This window comes from Astatotilapia calliptera, chromosome 20, assembly GCF_900246225.1.
Source record: "Astatotilapia calliptera chromosome 20, fAstCal1.2, whole genome shotgun sequence".
Taxonomy (NCBI): Eukaryota; Metazoa; Chordata; class Actinopteri; order Cichliformes; family Cichlidae; genus Astatotilapia; species Astatotilapia calliptera.
In genome coordinates this window covers 857,501-870,559 of record NC_039321.1, presented here as the reverse complement: position 1 = coordinate 870,559, position 13,059 = coordinate 857,501, and the positions used below count along the sequence as shown (strand labels likewise).

The window sequence follows — 13,059 nt, the reverse complement described above, 5'->3', positions numbered from 1 at the left end:
ATCCAGTCGCGTCTTTGTTACTTCGGAAACATGGCTCGAACAATTTCTCTTCAACGACGTAATCCGATAACAACCGATCTCTTTACCCGTCGGCTTCCCGTGGCTGTCATGCGACCGGCTATTGCAGTTAATAATACAACAGCTTCTTGACATTTTTGTGTTTCTTTTTATCGCTGTGTGACTGATTTTAATTGAAAGCCTGCGTGCGCTAGTACCGCTTGCCACGAGTTCCCAGAATCCTTTGCGGCTCTACCCGTGAATGACGTCACATTTTCAATCTCTATATAATATGCATGTTAAATTTTATATTTGGGGTAAAATATCAAGTCTTTTCAAGTAAACCGGTTCAAGTCCAATTCAAGTCCCAAGTCATTGGTGTAAAAGTCCAAGTCAAGTCACAAGTCTTAGAACATTTTTTCAAGTCAAGTCTAAAGTCATAAAATTAATGACTCGAGTCCAAGTCATGTGACTCGAGTCCACACCTCTGCCTGTGACTCGCAGCAATGGTCCCGGATAGATTTGAAAACGGTGTTTTCGTCTGCAAACGCTCCGCGTCCACACTACCATTTTCAGTCGTTGTCACAGAGTTGTGCGTCCACATTGAAACGGTCGAAAACGCTTACGTTCCAGTCCTGCGCATGCGTGAAACGAGTTTCGACCTGCCTCGTTTGGCTGTCTGCCGTTTATTTACTTTCCGGCTCTTTGAAACGTGGCGGCAAAATGTGGAGGAAAAGCAGCGAGTTTTTAAACAGACTAACAATGAGGTGCAGTTGTTGCTGCGACAACACAAAAGTATAAAGTTGCAAAAGCGAGTGAGAATGAAAGAATTTGAAGAAAAGCTGGAGCACCTACAGACTGACATTAATCTTTAACAGGGCTGTCAAACAAAACAACTGCTGTATAATGAACTCCGCTATCTTTGTTTAATTGGTCACATGACTGCATCACATGACTAAAATGCCCAGTTTGATAATAAAATGAATGAACGGTGCAGCCAGTGATTCCTCTCACCTGGTAGAAAGGCGGAGCCACGGCCCGGGCCGCGGTGGAGGAGAACAGCTCCTCGAAGCAGCCGGTGACCTGGAAAAAGTGCAGCATGGAAACAAATGAGGCCTCGGTGCGGCGGAGCAGAACATTGTTTGTCTTTCCTGCGTTTCATAGAGACGCGCAGAGATGAGCAACGCTCACACAAACCTTTCACTGCCGGCCAGAAAAGCCCGCGTCAGGGTTTCTGCCGCCGTCACAGCAGATTTCTCCACGCAGCGGGACCGCTTCACCCTCAGCCTAACCACAGACTGTAAATAAAAGATGGAGGCTATCGCCGTGACAGCCAGCACTCTTAATCTGATCTGAAAACACCGAGGACGGATGGCTCCATCCAGCAGGCCTCCTCATCACAAACCGAGTCTGTGCCCGCTCTGGCCTTAGTCCAGCTCATCACACGTACGTCATGTGACACACTTTTGCCTTCACACTCACACAGCCCATGTAAGGGATGAAAGCTGCTCATTTACCTGAGCACCAACACTGCTCCACAGACTCACTTTACCTGTCGGTAGGAAGTTCAGAGACCTCACCTTGTCAGGTAAATCTGAGGCGTGACCAGCTGTTCATGCTAGTTGACACGGGGTATTCATGGGGGTCAGCGAGGCCCCTCTAAAACGCCCGAAAATACGTGTTTGGAATCTGTACTTCGATGGGTGAAAGTTTAAGACAAACACATTAAATATTTCTAAATCAGTTAATCACAAAAACAACCTGGGCCTGTCTGCGTGCGATCCTGAGCCTCCATCCTCTCACGCACGCTGAAGCTTCAATCGTTTAACGAAAACGTAGCTGATGATGTCATAAAGTCTTCATCATTTATGTGACTGAAGCTGTGTGACAAAGATGAGCTGAGCCCACAGCACCGCTTCATGAACGATCAGTCAGCTGATCTCCACACTCGCACCTGATCAGCAATAATCCAGCTACAGTAATCTGAGTATTTGTTAATATGACAGATTAGAGGCTGCTGCTGATGTCACAGTAATAACGTGCAGTGCTGCGGGCTTTCAGGTGACGTGTTATCGATCCTGAAGCAGTTTCTATGAAATCAGGGTTTGAGTTTATCGCCCTGAGGAGGAGCAGGAGGAGGTGTTTGTCCGTCCTGTACTGAAGCCAATGAAGCATCGCCTCCTCACCCTGATGTCACCTGGAGGCTGAACAAACACACAGAGCGTCGGGATGCACTCGACTTTATTTCGTTTGCAGTGACAAAGTGAGAAAAGTTAAGAAAAGCCTGTGGCAGCGCCACCTTCAGGCTGAATACAAACACATTACAAATGTTAAAAACAAACAGAGCTTATCGGCTGCTTTTATTTTTTATTTTTGGTCATTAATTTAAAAAGTGAGGTTACAGGAACAGAACACGCAGCCACACTACGACACGTACAAAAGGAAAAAAAGAAACTAAGGCTGTAAACGGGACTTCCTCCCGTCACCTAGCGTTGGCTGATGGTTCGATTCCCCCCAATCAGGTGTGGTGGCAAGACCGAGAGAGACCGTGGGATCACGAGGAGACGGGGCTTCCCGCGTCGCTGCTCTCGCTCGCCTGCCGCTGCATCACCATCTCCCGGGCGACACAGGTGATCTGACCGTTAGTCACCACACCAGATATCCCCGCCCTGCCAGGAAGAGAGCGGCGTTAACCAAGTCAGACCATCGCTGCTAATAAAGTTTATTTATGTGCGTGTGTGTCCATACTTGTGCTGCGCCTCCTCAGTCAGTGGGGTCATCCCCGGCTGCTTCCCGAAGAAGAAAGTGGACCACCAGTGGCCGGAGTCCTGCTTGGGCAGTCCTGTGGACAGAGTCCAACATTCAGACACGACAGCAGCGTTTAACCGTGAAAGGACTGCTGCGCTTCCCGCCGTCACAGCGGCGACGTTAACCTCGCTCACAAGAAAAAGTCAAACTTTCTGAACACAAACGTGAAAACTAATGAAATCAAACAGACTTTTCCAGCCATCTACAGGCGGAAGCAGTTCACACGTCAGCCTGACCAGCTGATGGATCACATGATCACTGACTGACGCCGCTCACACAAGTTTAAACGAGTTTCAAACTGGTCAGTTATTTTATAACAAAGACGTTTCTATGGCAACAGGAAAAGAAAGCAGGAAATGACTGCATCAGACCTTCATAAAGTCTCGGTGAGTCCGAGCACCGCCCTGGTTTCTGACACACACACACACACACACACACACACACACACACACACACACACACACACACACACACACACACACACACACACACACACACACACACACACACACACACACACACACACACACACACACACACACACACACACACACACACACACACACACACACACACACACACTCTCCCAGCTCTGTTCTTGAAAGTAGGTGAAAGGGGAAACTGGGTGTGTTCAGTTCACTCTGAGCGTGTGTGCGTCTGTGCGAGCTCCCTGGCGACATGCGTGTGCTGTGGTGATGAAGAGCAGCACTCTCACATGAGCTGTAATTCAACAAACCGGATCAGACCGGTCTCTGAGCCCCACAGTCTCCCAAACTGAGGCTGAGGGAGGAAGAACTGAGCATGCTCAGAGACAAACATCTGCATCAGCTCACGTGGGCGTCGCTTCAGGACACAAAGTTCCTGCCAGAAGAGCCGCCGCTTAACTCACTCAGTGTGCGAGCGAGTGGGTGGAGCATCTCAGAAAGCCCCGACTGCTGCATTTTAAACCGCATGATGTCGGCACAAGAAACGCGACAGAATGCTCCCACGCCACCAGACTCCCGGCCCCGCCCTGTCCCACTGTGCACTGACCCGGATGGTGAGGGATGACCTCGCCGCTGTACTCCGAACTGCCACACGAGCTGCTGCTGGACGTAGAGCCGATGCGCCCTGCCGGACACAAACCTCGGGTTAGTCTCCACCTCACACCTCGCTGACTGTAACCTGCCAACTCTTCTTCGTGTGATACTCACTTCGGTAGTAATCAGTGGTCGCCACGAGAGACCCTCCTGCTGGGATAGCTGCCATTGTTGGGCCGTTGGTCGCTGTACACTGTGCTGATGGAACCCTGCAGGGGACAAAACAAACAGGAAGTAATCACACCAATGACCTGCAGTCACCATTTCAGTCATTAAAGCAGTGACAGAGTCACGTGACCATGTCCTGACAGTTTGTTTACATGTGCTCCTCTGTTTTCTTTCTCCAACCAATCAGATCGTCCTGTGGGCAGGACTTCACGCATCCATTAAAAATACACACCAGTGATGGAGAAGCACTGATGATAATGAACACACTGCTCGCTGTGCTCACTGTTGACATTAAACAGAAAGCCAATAACAGATTACGGTTACTACTGTAATTCAGAGGATTACACGAGAAAATAAAGATTACTGTGTAATCTGTGTGCAGAATCTGACCAATCGCTGCCTCTATGGAAACAAAAAGGTATATAAACACAAACGCCATCAATCATCCCTGCATCAGTGTCTGTGAAGCATCACTTCCTGTGTCCATAGATATTATTACTCCAATAATCACCATCACAGAGGCTGCTCTGCTGTGTGAGTGACACCCAAACCTGTCCCACCGTAAACAAGGCCAGCTAGGAACCAAACATCCCCTCCCACAAAGGGCTTAAACATGATTCCTGCCTGTGCTTACACGGGACACGTGAGCGTGCAGCTCATTGATCATCTGTTCATCAATAAAGCCTGACGTCAAAGAGCAGCTGCAGAGACATCAGGCCGACATCAAGAGTGCATCACAGGATCTTGTTTTTATTCTACACAGGTGTAAACCTGCCACAGCAGCCTAACAGTGTGAGGCGAAACCCGCCTGCAGACAATATAACAGTACATGAAAGCATCACGGTCACTCTGCAGCCTCGCGTGCTGCACGTACACACGTCCACGGCAATGACGTCATCCCAGCCGGGCTTGTTTACAACTAACGGTCACTGCAGCAGACCGACATCTTGACGTGAATCCGCCCCATCGGGGTCACCCTGCAAACGGCCCGGTGGGAGAAAAGACCCCGGGGGAAGGAGGGGGGGCACACGGAGGATGTCCCGGAGGACATTTTGTTTCCGATTAATCCGCCTTTAACGGCCCGACAGCCCCCCGCTGCTCCCACGGCAACACCGAGAGAGACGTAACGGTTAGCATAACGGGGACAGAAAGGCTTCGGGACGAGATGGGAACGTGAAACCATCGAAAATGCCCACTTTGTGCCGGAAACGGCCGTCACAGGCACCGCTAACCACCATTTTCTAACCGCTCGTCGCGGTCGGTAGCCTCACCTTGTGCGGACCCAGACGTGCTTGATGTTCGGGAGCACTCCCTTCGATCAGTCGGCGAGGCTGGGGGAGTGAACGCTAGGCAACGGGGCCCATTTGAAAAGAAGTTTTGGGTAAATGTGACCCTCCAAGGCCCGAGCGAGTTCCGACGATGCTGCGGTATGCGGAGGAACGGGCAGCTCCCGCATTTATACTGGACATGACGTACCCCAGTGGGAGGCGGGACGAACAAAGGCTCCGCCCTCACCGCTTCCCCCTTTCCCTAAAAAAACACCCCGTTGAAGTCGCGTCAGCGCTGAATCAGCGGGTTTCCATGGAAACATCACTGAAACAAAATTTCAACATTTGCATCACAAAATACCAGCACACCGAGACCGGCGCGTGTATCTCCCTGTAAGCCTCAGTACAAGCTCACTTTACATGCGTTCATTTCATTTCCGTTGAGGCTGTAACCGTTAACACGACGCTCGTTTTCCTGCACTTCTCTTTGTTCTCTGCGCTACCAGCAGCCTCCAGCGCCCTCTGCCGGTAATAATAATAATAATCATACATTTTATTGTATTATTGAGGCGCCTTTCAGACCCTCAAGGTCACCTTACAGTAGCACGTAAACAATACCATAAAAAACATTTTTTTTTAAAAGAAATCCCAGTAAAAACTACAAATAAAAACACAGTAAACTACATTATGACTAAAACCTGTTTAATGGGGGTGACTCGGTAACTGACTCAGTAAACTGGAGAAAAAAGGAGGTCATTACGCTGATGCAGTTTAGAGTTTTTTTGCTCAGTTTTTATATTTGCTTTTATACTTTTATGACTGTTTATGTCTAAATTTTATCTACCATGTTTGCTATATATACATATTTTACTGTAGTACTTGAGGTCAGTTCTGCTGATTTTAAATGTAGGTGTCTCTCATCTGAGAGCCTCGACAGTGGCACAGCTTTATCTCACCTGTCTGTGGTCAGGTTCGTAGGAGAACAGGAACGAGTGATTGTGCAAAACGTTCGTTGTCGGCAGGATTCGAACCTGCGCGGGGAGACCCCAATGGATTTCTAGTCCATCGCCTTAACCACTCGGCCACGACAACCTACCTCCCTACCTCCTGCCGCCGCCTACACCTGTCACTCTACAGGTGTGGTTCTCATATGACCCGTACTGATACAGAACGGGGAAGAGTGACCACTTTAATACTACGAACATGATTGTTTCACGTTACTATTTAAGCCTGATTGTGACCATTCACGGTAACTCTCCCTGGTGGTCTAGTGGTTAGGATTCGGCGCTCTCACCGCCGCGGCCCGGGTTCGATTCCCGGTCAGGGAACGCCCTTTTTCTGAAAACCGAAGCGTGCATTCACACGTAGCGTTTTGTGGGAGAAACGTTTCGTCACTCATCCAAGTGACTTCTTCAGTCTCAGCTGACTGCAGGTTTCCCCAAATCTTATAAACAGTACATTTGCATAATGACTGAAACCAGCCCACTGAAGGGACAATGGGCCGGGAGGTCAGTTCCTTAATCATAATTATGCTAATTCTCATGACCACTGATCAACAACCACTGATCAAAGATTCACTTTCCTGGATGATTGAGAATGCATCAAGACGAAAATCTGTAAACATATTTAACCTTCAGTGACCTCAGCCTCTGTCACCTATGCTGTTTGCATACAGAATAGAATATGCATGCAGCTTATTTTTTTAAAAGCTGACGTTTTCTCATATTGAAACCCAAAAACCGTCAGATTGACTTCCTGTTCAGCCCCAGGTGTCATAGTTGACTCTAAACTCAGGAAATTTAGCAACCCAGGAGATGGTCATGGCTTTATTTCTCTAACTTTGCAGCCTTCATCTGAATTTAAATCAGTTAAATTCAGCAATACTTTTCCATGAATTCAGAAAAAGGAGAGCCTCAAATCCAGAATCAAACTTGAATTAATGTTTATTCAATTTACAGATTATAAAGATGTGTCAGTAAATTTATGCACAGCAGTGAAGTGAAGAGATCACAGGGCACATTTCATTTAAAGGAATGCTTTATTGATATCCAAACATTTACAATAAACCAAAATGTTTTTAATTAATTCACCATAAGCTTCCAAATCTGATCCCTTTAACAATCTACATGAGAGAGGCCCCGGACCCGAATAAAGCTGAAAGTTCTCAGTGAGCATGCTCGTGGTGTGCTGCACGTCCCAAAACTAAGAAGTCACTCACTCCATCCATCATCTACTCTCCAAAACAAACTGCTCATGTGCAGCTTTCAAGGAGGAAAATCCATTTAGTTTCAAAATCGCATTTTTCTCACACTGACGAGCTCCTTTCCCCTGTGCATAAGAAAAATGTGATTCTTTTATTAAGTAAATGACTTCAGGAGTATTTCTTGTAGTGTGCAGAAGTTTGTTTAATCTTGGCAAAGCGCAGAGACACTCGAGGAGATCCAGAGACACAAAGAAAGAGTCTGTAACAGATATTTCAGGATTGGCAACTGATGACATTTTACAAAGAAGAAACTACCTCAGAAAAGCAAAGGAAAGAAAATCAGGAAGCAGCTAACAAATCATCTTCATCGTCTACCATAATGATCAACACAAAGAATAAGGACGCACGCAGGAGGCAGGACAGCCGCGGGCAGCAGAAACACCTACAGCGGAGACCCGCAAGACTGATGACAGGTCTCCCTCTCAGGTGTACTCACACGTGGCGGCACGCCTCAATGACCACTTCCTGTCACAGAGCAGTCGGACGCCACAGGAGCAGGATGTCTTATTAACGAGCTCGTCAGCACTTCCTGTAGCGGGCAGGAGTGATGTTGGCAAAGCACACAAAGATTGGCACGGTACTTCATGGCGTTTTACAAATAATGAAAAAAACCTGAAAAGTCAGTTGTTCGCGCCCCGTGTGAGTACACCACAAACACCCGGGCGTCCCGTCCTTCACCAAACCCAGAGTAGAAGAAGAAGAAAAACCAAAGGGCGAGGGGTGGGCGTGTCCCGCGGCTGGATCAGAGAGCGGGCGAAGCTTTTAACGCGAGTAAGGCCGACTGAGAAGCGGTGACATTCAGCAGGTAGCGTTCGCGGCGAAGCGTCGTTGAAGCGTCGGCTGCGCCCCGACGGTGACGCCAGTTTCACTAACAGGAAGCTGCGTTTTCAGCGACACGCCTGTGAACCGGAGACAGTTTGGTTACCTGTGTTGGTACGCGCCGATAGAAGTTACGTAAAAACGTCTGCAAAGCTGTAAAAGAGTTCAGAGAATACAAAATGGCTGAAGGGCTTTTTTACACAGCGGGGGTTTCAGGTGGGATGTGCGTGTACGTGGAGAAGGTCGAGGAGGGCGGGGGTTCCCGGGTCCTGACCCCGCCCATCCTCGCAGGTATATAGCGCTAACCTGTACACCTGCCTGCGTTTACACAGAGCGCGGCGGGGGGCGCTGTGCAGCGTGTGCTCACAGTGTGAATGCAGAGAAAGAAGAGAGCACGCTCACCCACAGAGGCCCATATAGTCCTCCTCCACCTGCAGAAGCCCCGCCTCCAAAGCTACACCTGCAGGAGGTTTGCGTGTTTGTTTTTTGGATGCGTATGAACACTTGGGGGGGGGGGTCAAGTTTCAGAAGGTGACATCTTTTAGCGCCTGGTGTTTAGCCGGGTGGCCTCTGAAACATTGATGGGTTTGAAACAGAGGCGGGGCTCGGGGGCGGGGCTCGGGGGCGGGGCTCGGGGGCGGGGCTCGGGGGCGGGGCTCGGGGGCGGGCTCGGGGCGGGGCTCGGGGGCGGGGCTGTGCACTCTGCCACCAGCTACAGAGCGAGCTGCTGAGGTGGAGGTGGAGGTGTGGCTCTGCGACGAGGTGGTAACAGTACAGTCTAAGGTCGTGAAGAAGGTGGCGGCGAGGAGGTGGTGGAGGAGGGAGCGAGTGTTCAGAAAGATGGGTTCTCCTGAGTGGGGGTGGTGTCGGTGGGGGAGCTGACGGCGTCTCCATTTCCTCTCTGACCGACGACCTTATACTGAAGAGAGAGAGGAAGAGGAAACAGCTGAGGGTCAGTGATGCGGTTAGCGCGTCCCTTCATCAGCTTCCTGTTTACTCTGTTTAAAGCCTCGTCTTCATTTTAAAACCTTCCTTCAGACACAAACCTGAAACTAAAGAAAAGCTGACTTCCTGTCCCACACTCACGGAGCACCGTGAGCAAAAACATGCAAAGAAGAAGAAACTAATCGACACTGGACACAGAACATGCTGCCACCTTGTGGTGAAACTCTGCATTAACCTTTGACCTTTGCTCGTCCTGCAGATATCTGAACTCAATGTTCAACTTTGATCCTTTTCCAAACACTAAACTTTGCTGCAGACCTCTGCTCACCTTCAGGTTCCCCATTTTATCCTCAAAGGACTTGAAGGTTGGAGAGTTTCTGCGGAGCAGAGACACGAGGTTAGAGTCAGAATAACACCGCCACATCAAATCTAACAAACATCACATTTCTTTAATAACAACGCCAAATCCAAACGTCAGGATGCCGTGTGAATAAAAACTGAATGTGATGATCTGCAAGTCTCATAAATCCAGATTTGATTCACAGAAAACATTTAAAGGAGAAAATGAACCATTTCAATAAAGTTTGACTTTGATGGCGGCAGCACGTGCGTCAAAGTTGGGACGGGTCGACAAAACGCTGAAAACTGAGAAGAGAAACAGCCGGAGGAAGATTTATCAGCTGATCAGGTGTCCTGTGTGTTGTGTCTTTCTGGCTGCTGTTACAACCAAATTTCCCCTTGTGGGACAATTAAAGGATTATTCTATTCTATTCGATTCTATTCTGTCAGCAGCTGGGTCACATGATCGGGCAGAGCTTCACCAACCTACAGCAATCCTCACTGTGAACATGACATCATCAGCATACTCAGAGGAATCTCTGTGCGCGGGGACGATAACCTTCAAACGCCGCTCTGTGATCAATCAGTGCACGGGCTCAGGAACGCTTCCAGAAACCGCCGTATGCGAGCAGCTCGGCGTGCAGTCCACACGTGCAGGTTACAGCTCCATCACGTGGAGGAGAACCACGCGTGACCACGATGGAGAAATGGCGCCATCTGCTCTGGACTCCTTTAAGACTGATCTGAGGTCAGACCCGTCATGTTTTATGTTTTATTGTGAATAAAATGTGAGTTTCTGAGATCTGCAGACTCACAGCAGCCCGACGTTTTGGGCCATAGACCTGATAAAATATTCAATCATGAAATAAAAGCAGCTTTAATAAAAACAAACAATGTACACATGTTTGTATCGTTTGTGTTTCACTGCAGACGAGCTGCGACTGGAAAGAACAAAGAAAAACAGCCACCGCAGCAAAGTTTCATTATGTCACCGCAGCGTCAAACTTCAACACAATAACAACTAAAATCAAAAACTTTCATGTTGCCACGGAAACATCAGATCAGCTGACGGCAGAGTCGAATAAATGTATTCGAATAAAAGTAGCCAATAAAAACTCCACCTCATTTCCCCACATCAAACGCCCCCAGGTTTGAACGCCTTCAGTGAGCTGATGTTAGCGAGCACAGACAGGTACAGGTGTGTGTGTTACGTTACCTCATGGCGGGCATACTTATCGAGTGGCGAATGGAATAGTTGCTACTTTGAATGCGTTAAAGAGAAGAGACAGAAAAGCAAGTGTTACAATGCAGGAAGCAGTGACACGCACACACACACACAGCTGTTAAATCAGCTGTCACAGCCTGCAGAGCAGTCTGACGCTGAAAGAACTGAGTTTTTCAAACATCCTCTGCACAGCTGGAACGCCCAGCATCATTTCTTTAACTCGTTTACTTTATTTTCAGCTCATATCATCGAAACGTCTTCCTGTCAGGCTGGCCAATCAGAGCACAGCACTTTAAACTGGCGCTGATACATGAACATACAGAACCATCAAACTGAAATGAAGCTGTCTCCACAGCAACCTGAGCCTAGCATCACTACAAACGTTGAATTCAACTTTATTGACACAACACAAAGTCACAACAGCAGTCCCCTTGAGGCACTTTAAAGGGTCACCTGACTTCTTAGTGGACCAGTGTTGCGTTCACATAATTACAGGTCATGTGACTGACCGTGTGAGGATGACAACATGTGGAGGCTTACCTAAAGGAGTTAGAGAACGGCAGAGCTCTGCGGGTCAGACCAAGGCAGCGGTAAGAAGGAGAGAGAGAGAGCGTGAGGCCACACACACACACACACACACACACACACACACACACACACACACACACACACACACACACACACACACACACACACACACACACACACACAGTGAGCTACAGGGATTAAACTGCAGAGTGGAGGGGGCCGCGTCCCACTGCTGCTTTACTCACACTCAGCACTGAAGCTGGGTAACGACCCAATCACAGCAGTGAAGCTGCAGGTGGGCAGGACGCGACCGGAGATGAAGTCAGAGCTGCAGGAAGAAACGCGTGGCCGGGTTTAACCTGGTGACGGTCTGAGGCGGGCCTCGTCCTCGCCAACGCGGGGGCTCAGAGAGCGCGTTGGCGAGGACGGGACAGGGTTGATGCTGTGAGCCACGTTAACGGGCCGTCGCCCGAGCAGTGCTCGCACTCTGTCACTCGGGGAGCTAAACCCACAGCAGGAGAGGCGTGCAGACCCAACACACCACCTGATTTAAACGATCCACAGACTCGTCACCAGGTTGCCTAGCAGGGGACGGTGTAAGGATGGGTCCACACGTCCCCGCTGACATTTGTTCCTGCAGCTGAGCCGGCGCGGTGGCCATGTTGGCTCTGTCGCACTGTACCTCATGTCGCCGATCTTCTTGCTGAGGGCCGTGCTCATTGTACTCAGAGCCGCGGTCGTCTTCTGTCCGGCCTGGGAAAGCGTCTCCTGAGTCTTCTTGTACCTGCAGAGAGGAGGAGCACAGAAACAGAGGCGTTAGTGTTGAGCTGCAGCGCCACAGACACACAAACGCACCAGTGTTAGTGTTCACACAGACCAGCCGCGACACACAGCAAGTTAAACACAGCAGAGCGTCCTCCCTCTGGAACAAACTGGAAACAGGAACAAGAACCCAGGAGTGTTAGCAGGCACCAGTCAGCCGGCAGGAAGAGCTTATTTCAGTCTCGCCTCACAGCACGAGGAAAACATGACAGGGAGACCGATGGCTGGTCACGACCAGCGGCGAGCCGAGCGCGTTACAGCGAACAGAGCCACACTACTGGTTTGATGATGTGAGAGACCTGAGATGCAACAGCGTCCAGCAGAGGCAGCAGTGAGTCCGTGCCTCAGACTCATGTTACAGCCTGACGGTCCGTGGATCCTCCTCCGTAACACAGCTTTAAAGGGCATCGTGCTCGTGCTGCCGGAGCCCTTTTAATGAGGTCATGTGACCAATAAGATGGCTGCTGTGAGGTCACTGTAACAGAGCGCTGAGGAAGGCGGAGCTCCGCTTTAAGGATTTTATGTTGATGTTACTGATCAGCAGGTGATGCTCCCGTACGTCGCTGTCCGCCCTTTCATCCAAACACGAAACAACAAGGGCCAACTTTGATCCTGCAGACCGCAGAGCGAGCTCGCAGCGGCTGTGTCCATCTGCGGTCCCGAGACAAGAACCTCAGGTTTATCGGGTCCAGACTGAGGACGCTTCCAGACAGAAAACGTCCAGCAGCTAACAAAGCAGCACACCACCTGTGGAGGCTCTTCGGCCAAACGCATGCAGGAGCTCAGAAACGCAGGGGC

The 13,059-nt window shown here is 49.5% G+C and overlaps 2 protein-coding genes and 2 non-coding genes across 16 annotated transcripts in view; 1 reads left to right on the top strand and 3 right to left on the bottom strand.

Annotated features, from left to right (window-relative positions):
• Window positions 1-2,221: 2,221 nt before the first annotated feature.
• Window positions 2,222-5,537, bottom strand: ppdpfb (pancreatic progenitor cell differentiation and proliferation factor b). The gene is made up of 5 exons (XM_026155031.1): window positions 5,324-5,537; window positions 3,999-4,093; window positions 3,838-3,915; window positions 2,746-2,839; window positions 2,222-2,666 (listed from the first exon to the last, which is right to left on the bottom strand). Exons 2-5 carry the CDS (start codon window positions 4,051-4,053, stop codon window positions 2,552-2,554), a joined length of 342 nt encoding a protein of 113 aa, XP_026010816.1. The 5' UTR covers window positions 4,054-4,093; window positions 5,324-5,537; the 3' UTR covers window positions 2,222-2,551.
• A 793-nt stretch (window positions 5,538-6,330) lies between these two features.
• Window positions 6,331-6,412, bottom strand: trnas-aga (transfer RNA serine (anticodon AGA)). Its single transcript has one exon. It is a non-coding gene; the product is annotated as a tRNA-Ser (tRNA).
• A 164-nt stretch (window positions 6,413-6,576) lies between these two features.
• On the top strand, window positions 6,577-6,648 carry trnae-cuc (transfer RNA glutamic acid (anticodon CUC)). Its single transcript has one exon. It is a non-coding gene; the product is annotated as a tRNA-Glu (tRNA).
• Window positions 6,649-9,046: 2,398 nt separating this feature from the next.
• tpd52l2b (tpd52 like 2b) overlaps window positions 9,047-13,059 on the bottom strand; it is a 17,099-nt gene continuing 13,086 nt past the window's right edge. For 3 of the 13 annotated variants that reach the window (XM_026155010.1, XM_026155014.1, XM_026155018.1), the window contains 5 exons: window positions 12,122-12,223; window positions 11,452-11,478; window positions 10,903-10,947; window positions 9,676-9,724; window positions 9,047-9,321 (listed from right to left, as the gene is read on the bottom strand). In XM_026155010.1, the coding sequence (XP_026010795.1) occupies window positions 9,235-9,321; window positions 9,676-9,724; window positions 10,903-10,947; window positions 11,452-11,478; window positions 12,122-12,223 (310 nt within the window). In that variant the 3' untranslated portion in view covers window positions 9,047-9,234. The remainder of the gene's footprint in view (window positions 9,322-9,675; window positions 9,725-10,902; window positions 10,948-11,451; window positions 11,479-12,121; window positions 12,224-13,059) is intronic. The other 10 variants (XM_026155011.1, XM_026155015.1, XM_026155019.1 and 7 more) reach the window with 4 other exon arrangements.

What these genes read in the sequence shown, in the direction of transcription:
- ppdpfb (XM_026155031.1), bottom strand. Translation starts at nt 4,053, where the DNA reads ATGGCAGCTATCCCAGCAGGAGGGTCTCTCGTGGCGACCACTGATTAC. An exon ending in GACCACTGATTACTACCGAA is followed by an intron (nt 3,916 to 3,998) that starts GTGAGTATCACA and finishes TGTGTCCGGCAG; the next exon opens with GGCGCATCGGCTCTACGTCC. An exon ending in GGTCATCCCTCACCATCCGG is followed by an intron (nt 2,840 to 3,837) that starts GTCAGTGCACAG and finishes CTCTGTCCACAG; the next exon opens with GACTGCCCAAGCAGGACTCC.